The sequence below is a fragment of the Equus przewalskii genome, chromosome 19 (assembly GCF_037783145.1).
Source record: "Equus przewalskii isolate Varuska chromosome 19, EquPr2, whole genome shotgun sequence".
NCBI lineage: Eukaryota > Metazoa > Chordata > Mammalia > Perissodactyla > Equidae > Equus > Equus przewalskii.
The window spans coordinates 45544370-45565210 of record NC_091849.1 but is presented as its reverse complement, the minus strand read 5'-3'; the positions used below and the strand labels follow the sequence as shown (position 1 = coordinate 45565210).

Here is a 20841-nt window from a genome sequence, read left to right as displayed (position 1 = left end):
CATTTGCATCATGTATGTGTCTCTCTTCCTTCCCTAACAGACTGTGAGCTCATTCAAAATGAACTACAATGCCTGGCACAGAGCACGTGCTCAATCAACACTCACAGAATGAACACACTAGTAAACATCATGGAGTGGGGATAGGGGAAGTCAGCAATGATGATGTTTCAAGTGTGGGTGACTAGGAAGACCGTTAAGTTCACTTCTGAACTTTTGCAAATGCTCAACATACATGTGCGTGTGTATTTGTATATATATGTATGTGTGTATGTGTATGTGTGTGTAAATATGTATGTGTATACGTGTATATATGTATGTGTACATATTTCTTTTATAAGAAATTAAGGTACTTAACCATGCCCATGAAATGAATAATAATTGTATGATTCACGAAATCATTTAGTCTATTCTTGTAACAACCTGTGAGATAGTTATGAATTATCTCATGCTTTTTCACGTAGGACTCTATCGATAGGAATAAAATAGCAGTAATCGGACATTCTTTTGGCGGAGCGACGGTTCTTCAGGCTCTTAGTGAAGACCAGAGATTCAGGTAAGAGAATAAGGTAGCGATAACCCTTGTGAGACAGAATTTTTTTCATCAAATTCTTAGTGAGGAAGGGATCCTTTGGGGCTTACAGGTCTGTCCTTTGGCCTCCGCAAAGTACTCTATACAAATTTCCCTAGGCAGAAGCCATCCGTCTACTTCTCCTGCTGTGAAAAACTCTCCCCGTCCCCCTCTATTTTCCATTCCTATTTATCTGCTCAAGGGCTTAACATTTTCACTTGAAAATTTATCTTTATATATACATTTTATCTGTGGCATCATGATTATGATAATAATATTGCCGTCTTACAGTATTGCTAGACTTGCCCAGTAGGGAGGACATTTTTAATGAATTTTTTTCCATCTTTAAGATGGAGTGAGGTCTAAAATTACACGGCTGTTTGGGTGGGAGTCAGACCAGACCTCAGTCTTCTGACTTGCAGAAATATTTTGTTTCAAATCACTTCATCTGAGATGGATGAAATCATGTAGAGCCAACTGTACAGAAAGTGGGCAGGGTCATTTGTGAAATTTCTCCTCATGCTTCTTAAAATATGTTTCAGTATAAGGGAATTCTCTTCTTTCATCCATTTAGCACATAAAACAGAGTGCCCAAAAGGTCAAGAAATGTGGCATAAACTTACTTTAAAAAAGAAAATTCATTACATTGTCAAATGATATGCTCCATAGGTTTTTCTTCAACTCCCAGACACCTCTAAATACAAAGCAATGGGTCCAATGGTTACTCTGAAAAAGGTTTAATAAATACACTACAGTGTCCTGAAGGTCTGAAACCGGGAAAAATAGTGTGTTTATTATTCTTTTTTAGATACCCCACGATTTTGAAGAAATCATTACATATTTTAATTTATTTTGAAAACAGTCTAATGAAAAATGAATAATAAAATTGTTTACAGGTCATATATTTCTAAATGCCTCCTAAAGAAAATGATTATAATTCCAAGTCTGCTACTTATAAAGCTAATCATATCTATCCTCTTCCCACATTGAAGTATAATACCTCTTAAGCCCAGTGAGATAACCCACAATAAACTGGTATGATGTGTGTCATTAATACTAGCATTATTAGAAATTCCTGTGTCGGCCAGTATGTAACCCGACCTCTTTTATCCTTGTCAACACACATCTGCAGGTGTGGTATTGCCCTGGATGCATGGATGCTTCCAGTGGGTGATGAAGTATATTCGAGAATTCCTCAGCCCCTCTTTTTCATCAACTCAGAACGGTTTCAATATCCTGCTAATATCATAAAAATGAAAAAATGCTACTTACCTGATAAAGAAAGAAAAATGATTACAATCAGGTAAGTGTAAGTGACTTATTTCATCATCTGAAATAGCAACTCAAAATTTAGAAAAACATCAACAGATACCATTTGTTAGCCGTTATAGAATTGTTACATTCATTGTTCAGACTCTCAATAAGGAAGAATATTGGAAAATCTCATTTCTAAGTGCATTTAGACTTACTCCTTTTTAAAATGCCAGTGTTTTGAGTAGTGGTAATATGTGTAGAGCATATACTGATAATTAAAAGTTGCGTTGGGTGCCTGCTACTTTTATCTAAACACAAGAGCAGCAGGCCTTCATGTTTCTGAGGGTAGGGTAGGGGAAAGTATTCCATCCTTAGGCTAGGCTACTAAACTCTTCAGGGAAAAAGTCAGATCATCTGTTGAGACTCGCAAGGTGTTTACCTGTTTGGAAAGAATATGAATTTGTAAATTCCCCAAAGCTATAATGGAGTTCCCTTGAGTGTCGGCAATAAGCATATATATCAAACATATGATAATACTCCCAGTAGGGTTTTGAACTCACAATGAGATGCTACAAAGCAAAGATAGAGCTCATCCCTCTCCTATCTGAAACCTGGTTTATTTAGGAGAAAAGAAGAGGCGGCAGGAAGGAGACACACGCAGTGTAGGCAATAAACACTAGGGCAGCCGCAGCAAAGCAAAGAGGAAGAGCTGCACTGGTTGGGGCTGGAAAGGTGTGTTTTAACCTTGGAATTTCTTAGCCAGTGACTGGGAAATCTGGGTAGACATGTCTGGCCACAAATTGGAAAAGTACAGAATATGTATATTATAGATGGAAACTTTTGGAGTAAATAAGACCGCAAAGTGAGAAACGAAGTGGTCTGAGAATAGAACCTTCAGAAATGCCTACATTTAGGTGAAGAGCTGAAAACACAGTAGTTAGGGAAAGAGGGGAAGGTGTAAAGTCCAAGAAACCAAGAGAAAAAAAATGCAAGAAAATCAAGTGTCAGATGTCCCAGAGGTAGTAGAAAATGAACCCTAAAAAAAATGCCATTCTATTTGATGTTAGGCTGTTGGTGAATTTGAGCAGCAGCATAAGTAATATTTATAAGGTGCTTACAGTTTAAATAATACAAGGAAAAGTTGTTGTTGTTTTTAGTCTGTTTAATCCAAGGTTTAAATGCAAAGTGTTTTGACCAGAATCAAATAAATACCAAGTTTAGTGGTGCTGATGAGGGAGCCAACTTCTGGCTCTGAGTTCAGAGCCTCTTCAACGTACAACACAGTCCATGTACTCAAATTAGAAATATTCTAGTGCGTCAAAAGACTAGAATCATTACTTCTAAAACCAAGATGCCAAGTAAGACGGGAGTCTTTGAATTGTTTATCTAGATGAAAAGAGGAATATATACGCTAGGATCCCTAAATGAACACAGCGTGTGACCCTCAAATAAATCTAAGGAGATCAAATCTACAAGTTTTGTTTCCTTGATTTTTGATAAATAGGCCAACCAGGCCAGTATCTTTCCTGCACCCTAACTGCAAAAATAATTTTGTCAAACAATGATTTGTAAATGTCTCATTTCTCTTTCAGAGGTTCAGTCCATCAGAATTTTGCTGACTTCACTTTTGCAACTGGCAAAATAATTGGATACATATTCACATTAAAAGGAGATATTGATTCAAATGTAGCTCTTGATCTTAGCAACAAAGCTTCACTAGCATTCTTACAAAACCATTTAGGTAAGAAAATAATATTCTTTCATGACATAAACCATGTGATTCTCAGGACAAAACTGTCTGTCTGAACGCAGCATTAGTCCCATTTTAACTGTCTCTGGTGGGTTTACAATTTAACATAGCAGTAAATCAGTTTGAAAACAAAAACTTGACAAGTTTGATTTTGCTGCTTTGGATACCATGTAGCATGGACAGCAAGTCTCCCTGTTAAAGCTAATAGCCTTTCTGTGAAGACTGGGTGGGCTTCCACGCTGAGGATACTGAGGGCACAGTACCTCCATCCCATGTCTCCTGCAGACGGAGCAGCTGAAGCAGCCACGTGGCTGCTCAGCAGAAGACCTTGCCTGTCTAATCATGATGCCGTTTGTGCAATCTGTGATGCTAGGATGCCACCTAGAGGCACTGAACTGTTTAATCCTCTTCAAAGTTTAATATGTTTGCTAACATTTATATTTTACAGGACTTCAGAAAGATTTTGATCAGTGGGATTCTTTGATCGAAGGGGAAGACGATAATCTTATTCCAGGGACCAACATTGACACAGCCAACCAACATGTCACTTTACAGAACTCTACAGGAATAGAGAAATCGAATTTAGATTAAAAGAGCTTTTTAAAAAAGTCTCATTTAAAAACTAAGTGTGTGTATGTGTGTGTGGTGTGTGCATATGATTTTAATATATTTTCTTAACTCATATTTAAAGATGTAGGCTATACCATAATAGTGATTGGAGCTTGGGGTAAGATTTTTTTCCTTTAAATGTAAAGAAAGACTGCTATATATAAAAATCATATCAGGCTAAATTTTAATTTTACTAAAATGATCGCTTTTTAGTGTCAGAATTAAAAACTGCTTTTACATTACTTTAATGGACAAGTATATTAAAATAGGCACAATGCCAATGAAAACACATTGCAGTGACATAATACTCCCTAAAAATAAAATCAAAACAGATTTTCTTTCATCTTCTTTCTATAATGAGCCGTAGAATTGAGATTTAGCAACATGGTATTAGGTGGAATTTCACAGCACTTCCCTTTGACTTGTGCTCATGGTAAGAAAACCTAGATCAAGCAGACAATAAAGCTACTGCTTTCCCACAGATACTATACAATTTCAATATGATGACTAAAGGGGACGTGGACAAGGGTAAGAATCTCAGAGACAAGGCAAAGGCAGCAGATTAAAGTGGATTAAAGAAATTTGGTAATTGGTTTGCATTCACTTTAGTGGTTGATCTCTGATGCATTCTGCTTGCTAAAGAAAGGCCAGGGGTCCCAGCCATCGCACGTTAAATTAGTTATTCACCCAAAAGCTGTGAAGTATAAGAAAGGAAACCTTGAGAAATAATTTTAACTGCTTCATTTTCCATTCGTTTTATTTAATGAGTGTTAATTCTATACGTAGTAGTGGAAGTAGAATAGCATAATAAGTGGAGCTGAAAAGATAGCTTAAAAATGTATGCACTTATACATCTGGGAGTCACAGAAAATGTTTTTTGTTTCCTACAGGGTATAAAAATTTATGTCACTCATTTGTTAAGTATATTTTCGTGTAACTATGGTCTTGTTCCTATGAATTCTCCATAATTAAGTTTAAGCCTGTGTGAACAGGGATAATCATACTTAGTAAGCAAGCCTGGTTAACTAGAACTGTTTCTACTTGTGCCTTTTGCCCAGGTAATAAGTGACTATGTGTTTTGATTTGGCCCTTCCGGCCTGTCTTAATGTTTTAAGGTGCAAAATCACTCATTTGGAGAAATTTGATTCTCCTATCCTTTAGTCATTCAGATTAAAAATTTTAAAACAGAGAGTTAGATAGAAGCTCTTAGCATGAAACTGGCAGCTTTCTGTAATCTGGCCCTAAGGCATCTTCTCTGATGTTTTCTCCCAGTAATTCACAACTGTATCTCCTAGGTGAATGAACCAAACTTGTCTATTCATAATCCCGGGAACAAGCAGTATACTCATCTACCTCAACTATGTTTAATGCAAAACCTTCTCCTTTCCACTAACTGAAATTATACTCAGCTTTTAAGGTTCCTAATTCTCACTCGTCCCATCAGGCTTCAGGGTCTGATAGTGTTTCATAGACCTACATTTTTTCTCCACTCTTACATAGCAAACCTCCTTACTCACTTTAGAAATGGATAACTATTCCAATTGTTTTGATGTCCCATTCAATAGCACCTCTTTAAAACCCTTTGTTGGTGGCACATGCCAGGGTTGAAAGGAGAAGATAAATGCTGGAAGGATCCAAGGAGTTAGGATTTTTTTTTTAAAACATAGCATAGCGCATACTGCGTATCTTTCAGGGAAAAGAAGGAAATATTCATCGAATGCCTACTCCTTTTCAGGCACTTTATGTAAACCATTCCTAACCTTAAAAACACTGCAAGAAAGGTTTTATTCTCCCCATTTTGCAGATGAGGAAGATCAAGGCTCAAAGATATAATATAACCTGCCCAGGTCACACATCTAGTAAGCAGCAGATAGCGAAGATCGTTTCCTAAAGGTAGGATCTGCATTCTGCATACGACCGCCTACACAAAACCGTGTTTGGAGAGCATGGGCTCTCAGGTTAGGTGGGTCTGGGTTTGATCAAGCCTCTGAGGGTCACTAGCTCTTTGACCTTAGGAAGTTATTTAACTTCTCTAAAAAGCTTCAATTTTCCCACCTATAAAAAATATGGATACTAATAATACACATCTCAGAGTCGAGGATTAAATGAGAAAATGCATTTAAAATACCAGTCAAGTGACTAACACATAAAAGCTAATGTTTAACACTGCAGTTTCACCTGATTATAGAATTGTGGTTCCATTACTACAGATATTCCAGATTCCTATGTCCTTTTTAATGAAATGAGACCACCACACTTTTAAGGATAAATTTTATTCAAATCTTATGTCATATAAGAATACTTCCAAATTCAAACAAAATATTAGCCAAATGTTTAACTACACAAACAAGGCAATGCTTCAGAAAGAAAACAAAAATTCTGAAGGAGTTATGACTAACAAAGCCATCCTCCTAAGTAGCATCATATAATATACTTGTCATAAACCTATTATTTCCTATTTTAATTTAAACACTGCATTCAAAAGAAACCAAAATAGTTTTTTTGACATGTGAGTAATGTGTTAGCAAATTGTCTAGCAAAATAAATCTTCCCAACTGATTAGAAACATAGCACATTCAAAGGAAGGAGAAAGATCCCAGATCTGTATATACTGCAATACCACTATAAGGACACTGCATGGTCAACCTGACGTCTATTTTGTTTTCAACACATATCAAAATTTTTGACAATGACAACTTCTTGTGATTACATGCTCTCAATTTGCTCAAATGCTCTGTTGGTCTGGGTAAGATGCCACTTGTTTAAGAGCAGCTCCTGACTGGCCACATCTATGGATCCACAGTTAAATCTGTATCACCTCCAGACGCCTTTTCTGAAATGAAGAGAAAAACCTCAAGTTGAGAAAGAAACATAAAGACAAGAAAATTATTTACATGAGTTCTACCACCTTAAATGTAATATCCTCTCAAAATGGGGAGAGGAGGCAGATAAGTATTCTAATTTCTATGGAAAATTATTCCTACAGAAATGGTTTTTTTCTTTTCAGTGTTTTGGTTCTCTCACTCTACCTATTATCAAACAAAGCTTCTCTAAAAGATTATGAAATTGGCATATTTTATGTTTTGCTAGAGTGATGTTAACAAGACTGATAACCAATTAGTCCTTTATTCTGGTTGATTAGAGTGTATTTTTCCCATAATAATAAAGCCAACAAGAGCTGATTTCATTCTTAATGTGCCTTAATTCTAAGAACCAGTGTGCTACTTATGCACAAGATCATGCAACTACCAGGATCTTGCAACAAAGTGAATCTTATCATGCAGACAAACTGAAAATCCAGAAAGAAATTCCAAGAAATCACTTAACATACAAAGATAATTTAATATATGGGCTAATTAACACGGAGAAAATCCTTCAAAATATGAATTTATCAGATTCACAATTTAATTTTTAAGATCAATTCAAACAACAAATAAATTCCCTATGATATTTCAAGAAATCCACTTCTTGGGTTTTTCCCCATAAGCACATTTAACATTTTTAGCTCAAGTTTTAAATTTTCTTTCGACTACTAATGTCCAAGGAAATTGATAAAGCATTTTTGTGCGAGGATTTAGGGTAATGGTATCTTTAAGACTTGGCAATCTGGGTAATAAAAGTATTTTATTTTAAAAACACGAGTTACCTTTAATTGTGGTATCATCCGATGACACGAAGTCAAGATCTTTTCCCAATGTTTGGAATGTAGCCTAAGAAAAGCAACCCTTAGATTAATACCAACTCTTTATTATAAGCACAAAATAATTACAATCAGAAAGAGGACCACAGATAAACCAAAAAAATGGTAAACGACAAAAAGTAATCCTTGTAAAAGTATGACAATCTGATTTTATAGTGAAGAATCACTTCAAGTATATTTTCTATTCTTTAAATACTCATTTCTCTGGAACACCTCCACTGGAGCATTCTACACAGGGAATAAAGTACCCTTTTCCAACTTTTAGCCTCCAAACCCACACAACTCTGGTGTTTGGTGCATCATTCAAGGCGCTGCTATTCAACCATTATCCATGATGAGCCACAAATGCTTCATGAAAGAATTAATAAGAGGGATATTTCTCCTATATTCCTTTCAACTCATAGCGTCGTGTGCACGCATGATGTCTGTACAGAAATTAATTCAGGAGACATATTCTTATGGTGAAATGAAATAGCCCAGATGAAAAAAAAAAATTCTCAAACAATGTAATCAGAAAGACTCCCAGATCATAGTGACTTTCATGTGTCACAAAAAAAAAGTCACACATAATTTAATACCCCACAATCTTCATTTTTTAAGGAAACCTAGCTCATTTCTAGACAGGCATCCGTATGTAAGAGTGTCTTCATATTTCAGGAAAGCATCATTTAAATCTCATTAATAACCAAATGAACAAATGTAAAGCCTTACTCGTAAGTAGTGCCTATGTTTGCTAACTAGCTTAAAGCCAGAGGTTGTTGAGTCTATATTATTTTATGAACACTTTAAATTGTGTTAAATGGTTCTCTTCTATTTGGCAGGTATAAGGTAGTTTATCCAAACAGAATCTTGTATGTATATATCTAAGATAACTTATCCAAATAGAATCCCGTATGTATATATTTATGTATTTGGCTGTGGGTTCTTGAAAATTAACAAATGGAAAAAATCAGAATGTAAAAGTTTTAGTAAATACTGACGTAGCATAAGTGAAGCAGGCTATTATTTCAACAAGTAAACAAAAAATGGAATTCACATAAGAAGAGAGATGTTCGATGATTTTTCATAGTGGAAAATTTCAAATGACCTAAATGTCCAACACCAGGAGAAATGGTTTAATAAGTTGTTGACCATTAATGCCATGTAATATTATGTAGTTATGGCCTTCTGGTTGCAGCCAAGATGGAGTAAGCTGACTGTAGCCTCTTTCTTAAGCTGATTACAACTAAAGACTCTGGAAAGAACACAAAAAGCAACCACCTTCTGACTCTGAAAAGTAAACAGGATGAGGCAGATAGACGACTAAAGTAAAAACTTGAATAATGACTCATAATGGGTGAGTTTCACAGGTTTTGGTTTTTTCTTTTTTTCCTTCGTCTCCTAGTTTTGACCTGAGGCTGGACCAAATCAGAGCTGCTCAGCTCGGGTGGACAGCCAAACTCAGAGAGATCCCCTGTTTCTAGAGAGAGGCTTGGGAACAGCAGCAGCTGAATGCTAGAGAGTGGGGATTGAGTGGGAAATCCCTTCGTTACGTTTCTTGTTTTTCTCCTGGCCCTGTCCTGAGAGCAGCCCCAGTCACTGCCTGGGGACAGCAATTGCAGTGCTGGAACCTTAATCTGAGAGAAGACTGGCCAGTGCAACTGGGGAAAGGGCCTTCTGTTATCTGAAGAGTAGCGGGCGTTGGTTATTTTTTTCTCTCTTTTCTCTTATGTGCTTCACTCCAAAGGCAGACTCAGTCAAACAGAACTGTATGAGAGCACAGTGGGAAACCTTGTCAGAAACATGTTTTCTGGCCAGAGGCCCAGGAAAAGAGGCCCCTGGGGCTGGGTAAGAGGACTCTTAGAGCCATAAAATGTGAAGGAAATCTCAGAGAGAAAAGGAATTGGAAAAATTTGAACCCCTAATACTATACGCAAACTGCTATAAGCGCCAAGGTCACCCCTGAACTATGCACATGCAGAACAGAACCAAGCAGGCACAGCAAAGTCTTTAACACCTAAACTACTATAGAAACCACTGCCCAAGTCCCAGCCTAGCCCCCAAGTGGCTTATGTCCCGGGCAGACCCGAACATCACAGCAAAGGCTTTGAAAGCTAAACTGCCTTGGAACCACCAAACACAAAAGGAGAGAGAGAGAGAGAGAGCTTGTAACGACTCTAACTGGGTTGATTACCTGCTATATTTTCTAGAAGATTTTTGACAGGATCCAGAGTCTTAAAAACATAATATTCAAAACCTTCAGGATATAATCCAAAATTACTCAACATACGAAGAACCAGGAAAAGCTAATCATTTCTCAAGACCATCAGGAGATGCAAACTTGGAGATAACCAGATACTGGAACTATCAGACACAGATTCTGAAGCAAGAAGTTCAACAAACTCCAGACAGGATATGCTCAAATGCCCAGACATATCATAATGGCATGGTAAATTGCCCACCATATAATCTTAAATGAAGAACACAGAATATAAAACTGTATGTAGAAAGAAATCAACTATGTTCAAAACATGTAGATGATATACTTATATTCCATATAAACAGAAAAATTATGAAAGAAGGCCAAACTGATCAATCTGTTTGTCTTTGGATGGATGTATTACAGGTGATTGATACTTCCCCCTTTTTTGCCATTTTCCCAGATTTTCTGCCTCAGGCATATTTTATGAAGGTCATGGACACTAAACAATTTTCATTCTTTAAGTCTCAAAATGAAAATCAGAGAGTAAAACATTAATAACTAGTTTTCCCAAAGGGATACCTCGCATAAAGTCCAGAAACATTGATTTCGTTATTGCTGTTTTTCATTGTTGTTATTACAAGATTAGTATTTTTTTCTCCATTATTCCTAAACACAAGGGCTTTGGAAATAGTATGTCACCTTTCAAAATGAAGGACAATGCTCTCACTAGTTACTAGTTGCATGATTCCATACCTCAGATGGACTCTTATCTGATTTGGGTATGCCATTCCAGACATTCTCAGGGTTCACCATCTCCTCCAAACCATTTGAAAGGTTTAAAACCTACAAGAGAGAAAAAAAACTTAATAAAAACTGGTGGTTTCCAAAAACTGTAACTGAATTATGTATCATAGCAATTCTTTTTAAAATGAAATACCTAAAAGGCAACGAAAATGATTTTATTAAACTTCAATCTTATGTTTCAACTCAGTGGTACTTTGGTTCAAAAAACATATATTGAGTATCTATGCCAAGAGATCAAAGATAGGTAAAATTTACATCTCAAGAAGTTCAAAATTTGGTGGAGAAATAGATCTCTAAGTGGATAATTACAATACCATGTAAGAAGTATAGATTTTGGCAGCAAGAGGTATAGGAATATAATATAGGTATAAAGCTTTGCTGGGGGGGTGGATGAAGAGATGGAGAGATTTAGAAAATAATGCCAGTGAATGCTTCCTGGAAGAGATGACAGCTACGGTAAATATTTTAAAGATAAGAGGAAACTAACCAGTTGGGGAAGGGAATAGAATACAGGCAAATAGAACTGCCTATTTATTATTAAATACATCAAAGAAGCCAAGCAGAACTGTATACGTAGGAGGAATCAAGCAGTTTGACGTCTACCTAATATAAGGTAAAAACATAAAGGAGAAAGACCTAAGGCTGGAGGGGTACACGGACACTCAACTCTAGAGGACCATGCCATGTTAATGAGCGTGTCTTTTCTATTCTAGACCAGTGGGTCTCAAATTTTAACGGTATAAGAATGAACATTCCTGGTCCTACCCCCAGAAATGCTGACTCAGCCAGCCAGAGCAAGGTGCAGGAATCTACAATTCAAGAAACACACCAGGTGATTCTGACAGGCGGTTTTCACAGGAGAAACATGAGCAACTGGAAGTCCCCGAGAGTAAAGTTTTACCATAGGAATGATGTAGTCAGATTTGCATTTGACGGACTTCACACTGGCAGTGAGAAGAATCAATTGAAAGAAGACTAGAAGATGTAAACCAAATAGAAGGTTAGTAGAGTAATGTCCTCGTGAAATGAGAGGCTTAACCAAGGCAGTGGCTTTAGGTATAAAAAGTTTTAACTAAGAGATAAGTGGGAAGTGTGGAACTTTGGTGACTGATAGGATATCAGGCATAAGGGAGATGAAAGAACCTATGATGATTTCTTGCTAGGAGGCTTATACAGGAGCTTTTGAAATGATTTTTGCACTGCATCTGATTATCAAGGAGAATGAGCAGGTAAACATGTGTTCAATTGCATTTTCTAGTCTGACAAAGTTTGGTAAAATTTCCTTAACAGTCTGCAAGTACATTTTGAGATAAAGTACTTTAACTTTACTTACTCTTGTGCCTTCTTCAGCTATTTCCAAAATCTCACATTTAGACCACGTGTTTCTTACACTTGACCACACGACACATTTGGATCCAACAGTAAATCCTTTCAGAGTGTAGATGTTCTCTGGTTGAGCTACCAGATTGAACAGAATAAGATTCAATGCACACCTCCTCATTCCTTAATGTTAGATAGACAAGCAAAGCATTTTCCTAAACTGCATTTACTATTCCTATGTAAACAATATCATGTATGGTACGTGTTCTAAGTCTGTCTCCTTTCCTCAATTTTATTTTAAATTCTTCCAGCGCTCCCTCTCCATGATGTGATGTGTTTTCTTTTTTCTTTTTTTTTTTTAAAGATTTTATTTTTTCCTTTTTTTCCCCAAAGCCCCCCAGTACATAATTTTATATTCTTCATTGTGGGTCCTTCTAGTTGTGGCATGTGGGATGCTGCCTCAGCGTGGTTTGATGAGCAGTGCCATGTCCGCGCCCAAGATTCGAACCAATGAAACACTGGGCTGTCTGCAGTGGAGCGCGCGAACTTAACCACCTGGCCACGGGGCCAGCCCCATGATGTGTTTTCTTAATGATGTGAATCTGATTTCTAACATTGAAAATTACTACTGAAAGCTAGTTATTGCTGCCACATGTGGTATAGTCTACGGTTACAACAGCCCCTTCTATAGCGAAGCAGCATACTGCAAGTGAGCAGACGGTCTTATCACAACGCTACTACTTATTATTAAATTGTGACAGTGAGGGCTAAAAATGTAGGGTAATGTTTAAATAAATTGTTGTATACCCAAACGATGGCATAATATGGAATTAAAGTATTTTGAAAGCACATTTACGGGACTAAAATGCAGAATTCAACACTGGAGGACAGTATGATCTCTATTTAGTTTTTAAAATTGTGTGTAAACAGACATACACAGAGAGGATGGAAGACAACAGGAAGGAAGGACAGCACAGGGTTAACAGTGGTCATTTCTCGGTGGTAGGCTCCTGATGATTTTCATTCTCCTTAGTCTATTGTTTTCTCTATTTTGTACAATGGCTCAAATTTAATAATATAAAAATTGACATTTAAAATATCTAAGATTGATCGTAAAAAAAGCCGCCAAAAGTTAGCCGTTTCTTGTATCTTTTAAATCTTATTAAGTAGCCAAAAAAATAGCAGTGAAAACAATTTATAAAAAAGTTAATGACAATAAATGTTCTCCAATATTTACTCATGGCTAACTGTTTTGATTAATAGAGGCTGTCTGAACTAGTTTTTGTTTAAGGGTTTCTAAATGAATGGCAACATGTATGCATTGACACAAAACAGTTATATTTGAAAACTCTGCTAGAAAGACCCTTATCATAAATTCATGCCTAGAGTAGTGCTTGGCAAAGGAGCACTATGGTTTTTTTTTAAAACACATAACCTTGTCATTTTAAAGATGATTCGTTTACATTTTGAATGTGATTACTTTTTGGAGGCACAGATTTTAAACATTCTATTTTAAACACAAAGTTAATAATTCACCATTTCACTCAGCATATAAAGTATTACTTTACAAAGATTTCAAACAATTTCTCCATGTTTAAAATGCCCTTTATAAAATCTAAATCTGATTCTCTTTTCAGGTTTTAATCTTTTCCCCGAGAAATTAATTTAAAAAATTCAAATAAGAATTCTTCTCTTTTAAGATAAATAAGTACTTTTGAAAGACACTAAGTTAAACTTACATAAAAGTGAAAGAAAAAAAATTCACATACCTGGCACATGATCTGGTAAAGCATTACCGTGTTTCCTTCCATCTGTGGATTCTTCTCCAGAGAACAAAGAAGTCAATGATGAAACGGCATCTCTGTTTTTATATGCTGTGAATTCTTCTTGATATACATTCATTTCAATCTGAAGCTTGGGATCACAATTCTTTCCATGTGGATGCAATGATAACCTATGCTGGTCATCAAAACATTCGACACAACTTGACTTTCTTGTGTCCTCAGGACACATGGATTCTTGGGCTTTCTGACTAAGTCTTAAAGACAAAGGGTTTATTTTATCATCTAGACACAACTGGGCTGTAGGTAATTCTAGTTCTGGCTGTTTCTCGGCTTCACAGTTGAGGGGCAGCTGTACTGTAAATGGTTGCAGGACGGCTTCTGTGTCACAGCCTTGTGGGAGGGGCACCATCGGAGGCACCAGGCCTAGCTCTTCTTTCTCTTCATCCCCAACTAAAGAATGTTGTAGTTCAAGGGATTCTAGTTCCAAGAATTCTTTTGATTCATCATCAGGAGACAGCGGTACCTCAAGGGAATTCAGTTCTAATATCTCCTTTGTTTCACTGGCACGCGGTAACAACGTGCTAAATCCTGTAACTAGGTACTTATCATCAAACTTTGCTCTGTCAACAAAATGGCACTCTGCTTTATCTTCTGGTAACTCAGGGCCAATGTTATCTTTGCGTGGGTTTTCAAAAGCTTCAAAAATGTCATCAGTTTCAGGGTCATAGAATTTACTTGGTTTGGTCTCGATGTTTAAGTCATTTTCGGTTCTTTCAGAGAGCTCATCCGTCTGTGACTCCACATAGAGTGTTTTCTCTTGTCCAGCTTTACTACTAGCTCTCTTAAGTCCAACATCAGGACTGGGGGACCCAAGAGCTCCCTTTATCCCTAGGCAATTGTTTTCATCGGGCGGATCACTGTTACTATTACCGATTTTAGAATATTTCTTCATTTTCTCATTAATACTTTCTCCTTTGCTTTTCAGGTCAACAATTGCTAAAGGGATACCACAAACATCCTTTTTGATTTCTAATATTGTTATCTCCAGTACATCTTCTGTTACTATTTCATAAAAATAGTCATTCCCCTCTTGAGGGCACACACCTTCTGAGATATCAAATCCTGAGAGGCAACATGGAAAGGCCTGCATGGGAACGACCAAAAGTTCAGAAGGAATATTCCAGAGGGCTTTTGGGTCCACACAGTCTTCAATGTTTCCAAAGTCCACAAGCCTGACAGATACAAGATAATCTTCACAAATATTGGTGATGAGAGCCCTATAATAATGCCCATCATCTCTGTATCTCACTATGCAAGGATCTCCAATATGCGGACATGGGATACAACTCCTGCAGTCTGTCACCTTTTCTCCAGCAGTCTGCACTTCTACTTCTAAATACTGAAGTTTCTCTGTATCAGCAAATTGACACCAAAAATATTCAGGTCCATCTATTACAGTGGCATAAGCTCTTATCATCTTCATCTTTGGATTATACCAGTTAAGGAATACTGAAGTGTCTATGTCTGTTCTCTTGACAGACATTGAACAGGCATCTTTAGTTATTTGGGTAGAAAGTCCTATCTGAGATGTTTTACTGAAAGCATATCCACTAATCATATCTTCTGCGATGATCCCGTGTTCATCAGCAAGAATAACTTCCCATCTGTCTTGAAATTTAACAAATTCACATCTTACTTGAGACTCACCTGTCCTCAGGGAAAAGTAATGCATCATTTCCTTAGAGTTGAAAATCTCAGGAACCCAAGGTCCCCGTAAGGAGCAGTGAATGCACAATCCTGGTAACAGTGCATTAATAAGGTCAAGCTTACCTATCTTGTTAGTGTGAACCACAGAAACATTGCCATAATCAATAAAGTGTACAGACAGAAGGTCATCGGGTAGTTGTTCCCTGACCACAGCACGATACCATAAATTGTCTTCTGGAAAAATGGCACATATTACATCTCCTCCTTTTAACGGTGGACCTGCATAATACTCAGGCCTTGTTCTAAAATTGTTTAATCTCTCTGAAAGACGATTAATTTCAGCTTCATCTTCTGTTAGTTGAACATAAAAGTCTGAAAGATCATTTATATGAGAAACATATACAGTTGTTTTAAAGCCAGAAATTATAGTCTTCTGAGGGAACTCAGAAAATCTTAAAGGCAAATCTGTGTTATAGGAATCTCCAATTTTTCTCTCCGAAAGACTGGCTTCTAGTTTTGTGGCTTTCAAAGGTGGCTCAGCAAAACTTTCTTCTTTCTTTTCTGTTGTTAATGGAGACACTTGATTATTTTTATTTCCCACAGAGTACTGATATTGGGTGACTAAGTTTGTCTTTGTTGAACTTTGTAAAAGTTTGAGCTCCTTACATGCTGAGCTGATCTTGGGTTTGTACGATTCTCCCAAAATCTCCATACTGTGTAACTTCTTCTCTACTGATTTACTTAAATACTCTGTGGGTGACATCATCATATTTTCCTTTTTTACTTCAAGAGTTTCGGTTGTAGAGAGAAGTGCGTCATTTTCTTTTTTTTTTCTTTCCCCATCTTTGTAAGCAAGTAGCCCTAACTTCTTATTAATACTAGCATTAATTTGAATACTGTCATCATACAGTTCCAGAATCAGTCTTCCATCTGGATCTTTTGCTACAACCAAAGCCTTCAATGACTTATCTAAAATAGTCTCCTGAAACCATGTTGTAACTTCTTTTGGTACGTGATCAGGAATGTCAGACAACGAACATTTAACAGCTTGCATGGGCAAAAGTAAGACGTCACACATATCACTAGGTATTGGGAGCAAATCATCATTTGTTATCATGTGAATGTTCCCAAAATCAACAAAGAAGACTTTATTTGGTTCTTTTTCTATTATTATCCCCCTATACCAGTTTCCATCAGTATACTTGGCAAGGCACAAGGTTCCAGGGATCAAGGGGGATGTTTTTAAATTCAGCAAAATTTTACTTAATCGTGTAATATTACATGACAACTGTTCTAAAACATTTGCATTTCTTCCCAGCTGGCAATAAAATGTCCAGGGGTCATCAACGTGTGTTATATACACTGATTCTTCACTTCCAATTTTCACATCATGTGTAGAATAGTAGTAAGAATGTAGCTGAACAGAGGACTCCAGAGGGTTCTGAAGTTCTACTGGTCTTGCAAGGCTCTTTTCTACCAGAAAATGGCACACGCTCTGAAAGGGTGTTAGCAAATCCACGATAGTAAATAGTTCTTTATCATGTACTGAAGCCAAAGCAAATATTGTGCATTTTAATTCTAGATTGTCTTCCTCGGCATTATCTACAAATTCACTAAAAGCTTGTACTGCCTCTTCATCCCAAACAAAAGGACTGTGACCAGTTGGTTGAATTAAATTATAAAGACTGCACCTAAAAGCCTGAGCCTTAACTTTGAGAAACTCTTCACTAATTGCATAAATATTCTTCACAGACACCATATCTTTGTCTCCATAATCTACAAACACTACTGTGACATGCTCTGAAGATTGTCCTCCGCTAATCAGAGCTCTGGACCATTGTCCATTTATTGTTCGTTTTGCCAAACAAGTGGGGGTGGTTCCCTGGTAAGGAGTAGCTGTATTCTTGCAATAGTCTTGAATATCACACATTAGAGATTTGAGTTCTTTTTTGTTCTGGGTCAGCTGGCACCAGAAATAGCCAGGATTTTCCACATAAGACACTTTGACTTCTACTGTACTTCCAACTTGTAGCTCTCCTGTACCAGAGGAAGCTGGCTTCATTTCCAAGAAATTCTGTATAAGAGAAGAATAAACAGATACTCTTTTCTCTTTTTCTTGCACAACTAGTCCAGCTGAGACATTAGCAACAACTGTTGGGTCACTCAAAGCTTCTGCAACAGATGTAGCTTTATTCTCTCTCTTGGCTTTCTGTTCTACTTCTACCTTACTGGAAGAAGGTATTTTGTTATTCTCAGAAGTGAAATGGTTTGAAACACGCCCTGGAGAGCGGGCAGTTAAGGGAATATTTTCCTTTGTTTCAAATTCCTGATACTTGGCATATCCAGCTTGAGCAATTACTTTACTAATGTTTTCTTCCCCTGTTCTTGATTCATCAAGAATCTCGATAACATATTGCTTATCTTGCTTATCAAGGACATGGATAACTAATTCTTTGTGCAGTACAGTCTTTTCAAAAAAGGAAATTGCCTCCTGGCTCCAACTCTTCCCCAAAGGCCAAATGTCAGCCAGGGTGCACCTCAGAGCCAATATTGGAAGCTTCCTAAACTGAGGAAGCAGCTTCCTCACATCATACCAGTCCACGTTTTCCGAATTGCCACGGTCAATTAAGAATACATCCACACTCTTCTCATCTAATCTGGTGACCATAGCCCGAAAATAGCCATTTTCTTTCCATTTGACACAGCAAAGGTCATCAGGTTCGGGTTTCAAAACGACCCCATCCAGCTTACTGGCCGAGGAGTAAAAACTGCACATTTTCCTCATCAATTTGCTGAAGGTGCCATTGTGTTTCCTCAACCGAATCCAAAACTCTGAAGGATTTTTAACAAACTCTACCTGGGCATCATAGAAGGCGTTCATCTTTAACCTGACGGGTCTTAAGGCTGGGAGGGACATCTCTTCATCCACTTCTTCAGCAGGAGATGAGGACTGAAGAGCTGTTTCTGGTTCCTCCTCCTCCTCCTCCTCCTCAATTCCCTGGCTCTGAAGGAATCGGTCAGCCAAGCAACAGGACTGTACTCCAAAAACACAGTTAAGATTAATCCCGTCTTCTCCATACAGGGTGACATAATACACATGCTCAAAGGAGCAGTAAAATTCAATCTTTGCATTCACTGCGTGGCCCAGTATCAGTGCCTTCAGGTCACCGACCTGGGACCGAGACCAGCCTCTTCCAGCATCCCAGAGTCCATACATAGCACAAGGGTAGGTCACCACAGGCATTCGAAAATATTCAGGCAGCAGGTAGCGAAGGCTGCTACAACTCACTAGCTCCTTCCTTCCATAGTCTACATGAAGCACCTGGGCACAGCGCTGGGGCCGAAAAGTCTCCAGCAAGAGCGCCCTGTACCAATGTCCATCCAATCCATAGGATGCGCACGGGGAGCCCGGCTTGTCTGGGCTCTCCTCCCTCTCCTCCCAGGTGGCACTGGTAGAGTTCTCATCTCGCGTCCCCGTGGAAGCCCGGTATATCTGGGCCATGCTCTCGGAGAGGCGGTGGATCTCCTGCGAGAGGCTCCGGAGCTGGCAGTGGATGCGGTGGGGATGGCACACCTGGGTCACTACCACGGGCTCCGTCACGCCCAGCTGCAGCTGCGGGTAGAAGTAATCCAGGCCCGGCTGTTGTGCCTTGGGCAGGCCCTGTGGGAGGGCTGGGGCCCCGGGGCCCACGCCAGCCGCGGCCGCCTTGAGATAGCGCTTGAGCAGCAGGTGGAAGAGGCTGTCGGGCACCTGCCGGGCCAGGCCCAGCTCCTGCATCTGCTGGCACAGGCCGGGCACGTCCAGGAGCACCAGGCGCTGGGGGCACAGCACGTCGAGCACGCGGCCGTGCACCTCCTTGCCCTGCAGCTGGCTAAGGAAGTCCACGGCGCTGGGCGGCCAGTGCTGGGGCTCGCCGCTGCCCGCGCCGCCCGCGGGCACCAGGCCGGCCAGCACGCAGCCCAGCGCCTCGGAGGGCAGCTGGAAGAACTCGCCGCGCCCCGGCGCCAGCGAGCCCGCGCCGGCCGTGACGGTGCGGCCCTCGTCGAGCAGGAAGACGCGGCTCTCCTGCGCCTGCCGGCTGACTACGCGGCAGCGGTGCCACAGCAGCCCCACCCGCACCAGGCACAGCTCGCCCGGCGAGGCCGCGGCGCCGCCCAGCGCCCACGGGCCGCGCGCCGCCGCCGCTTCCTGGATCTCCCGGCTCAGCCGCACGTACTGCTCCCGCCGCTCGCCCACCAGCCCCCAGAGCTGCACCGGGATCACCTCCGCCTGCACGTCCACGAAGGACACCCGCAGGGCCAGCGCGGTCCCCGGCGCCGGCAGCCCCGGCGTCGAGCACATCCCCCCGGCGCGGCGCGGCCTCGGCTCGCTGCGGGGTCAGGGCGGCGCGCCCGGCCGCTGGAAGCGGGGCCCCACGAAGCCAGGCCCGGAGACCGAGGCACGGGAAGGACGCCCGCCAGGCGCCCCCTCGGCGACGCGCCCGACGCCGGGCCGCACGGACTCCAGCCGCCGTCTGCTCACACGCGGCGGCCCGACCAACCGCCCGCGCTTGCGCCGCCGCCGAGGCCTGAACCGCGCGCGACGCCCCCTTCCGGCCGCGGGCGGCGGGACGCGCCCCCGGGGGTGGTCCCGGCGAGGGGGAGGCCGGGGGCAGGCAGGCGGGGCTTCTGGGCCGTCCAGGAGGCCTAGAGGTGGCCGGACCCGGACGCGGCGTGCTCCTCCTCAGGGCGCCGGCCACCCGGGAGCAGGCGGGGAAGGCCTGGCAGCGGGCTGCGGTGAGCGCCAGGCCCGAAAGGGACTTCGTTTTCGGCTGTCCGGCGCATGCTGACGGAGCCCGTGAGCCAGAAACGGGAAGGAGGGATGGAGGCGCCGAGGGCATGTGCCTAGCAGAGTGGGCCTGCGCTCCGAGGCCCGCGGCTCCCGCCTGAGGCGGTCGAGTGCGCCTGAGCCCCGCGGGGCCGGGGTTTGCTGATGCTCTTTCGGTGTTGGGACCTGGAGCGAGGTGCTTCTCCTGTCCTTTAGGAACCTGTTTGATCGCCTGGGGTTAAAATGAAGTATGAGAGTACTCGGAGACTGTTAAATGCTTCTTTCCCCACGTTGCTGGTGGAATGTAAAAGGGTATAGCCACTTTTTAAAAACTAAATATGTACTTGCCATATGAC

At 40.4% G+C, this 20841-nt stretch overlaps 2 protein-coding genes across 15 annotated transcripts in view; one reads left to right on the top strand and one right to left on the bottom strand.

Moving 5' to 3' along the window:
* Positions 1 to 4198, top strand: part of PLA2G7 (phospholipase A2 group VII) — a 36522-nt gene extending 32324 nt beyond the window's left edge. For all 14 annotated transcript variants that reach the window (XM_070586170.1, XM_070586165.1, XM_070586160.1 and 11 more), the window contains 4 exons: positions 462 to 553; positions 1701 to 1871; positions 3415 to 3563; positions 4021 to 4198. In XM_070586170.1, the coding sequence (XP_070442271.1) occupies positions 462 to 553; positions 1701 to 1871; positions 3415 to 3563; positions 4021 to 4163 (555 nt within the window). In that variant the 3' untranslated portion in view covers positions 4164 to 4198. The remainder of the gene's footprint in view (positions 1 to 461; positions 554 to 1700; positions 1872 to 3414; positions 3564 to 4020) is intronic.
* A 2240-nt stretch (positions 4199 to 6438) lies between these two features.
* TDRD6 (tudor domain containing 6) lies at positions 6439 to 20270 on the bottom strand. Its single transcript, XM_070586158.1, has 5 exons — positions 13957 to 20270; positions 12201 to 12325; positions 10817 to 10906; positions 7828 to 7891; positions 6439 to 7014 (listed from the first exon to the last, which is right to left on the bottom strand). The coding sequence occupies exons 1-5, from the start codon at positions 20018 to 20020 to the stop codon at positions 6971 to 6973; spliced, it is 6387 nt and encodes a 2128-aa protein (XP_070442259.1). The 5' UTR covers positions 20021 to 20270; the 3' UTR covers positions 6439 to 6970.
* Between the last annotated feature and the right edge of the window lie 571 nt (positions 20271 to 20841).

Excerpts from the sequence above, each read along its gene's own strand:
- TDRD6 (XM_070586158.1), bottom strand. The coding sequence starts at position 20,020 with ATGTGCTCGACGCCGGGGCTGCCGGCGCCGGGGACCGCGCTGGCCCTG. Across the intron at positions 12,326-13,956 it reads TTTACCAGATCATGTGCCAG|CTCAACCAGAGAACATCTAC; the intron begins GTATGTGAATTT and ends TCAATCTGGTAG. Across the intron at positions 7,892-10,816 it reads CAGATAAGAGTCCATCTGAG|GCTACATTCCAAACATTGGG; the intron begins GTATGGAATCAT and ends TGCTTTTCTTAG.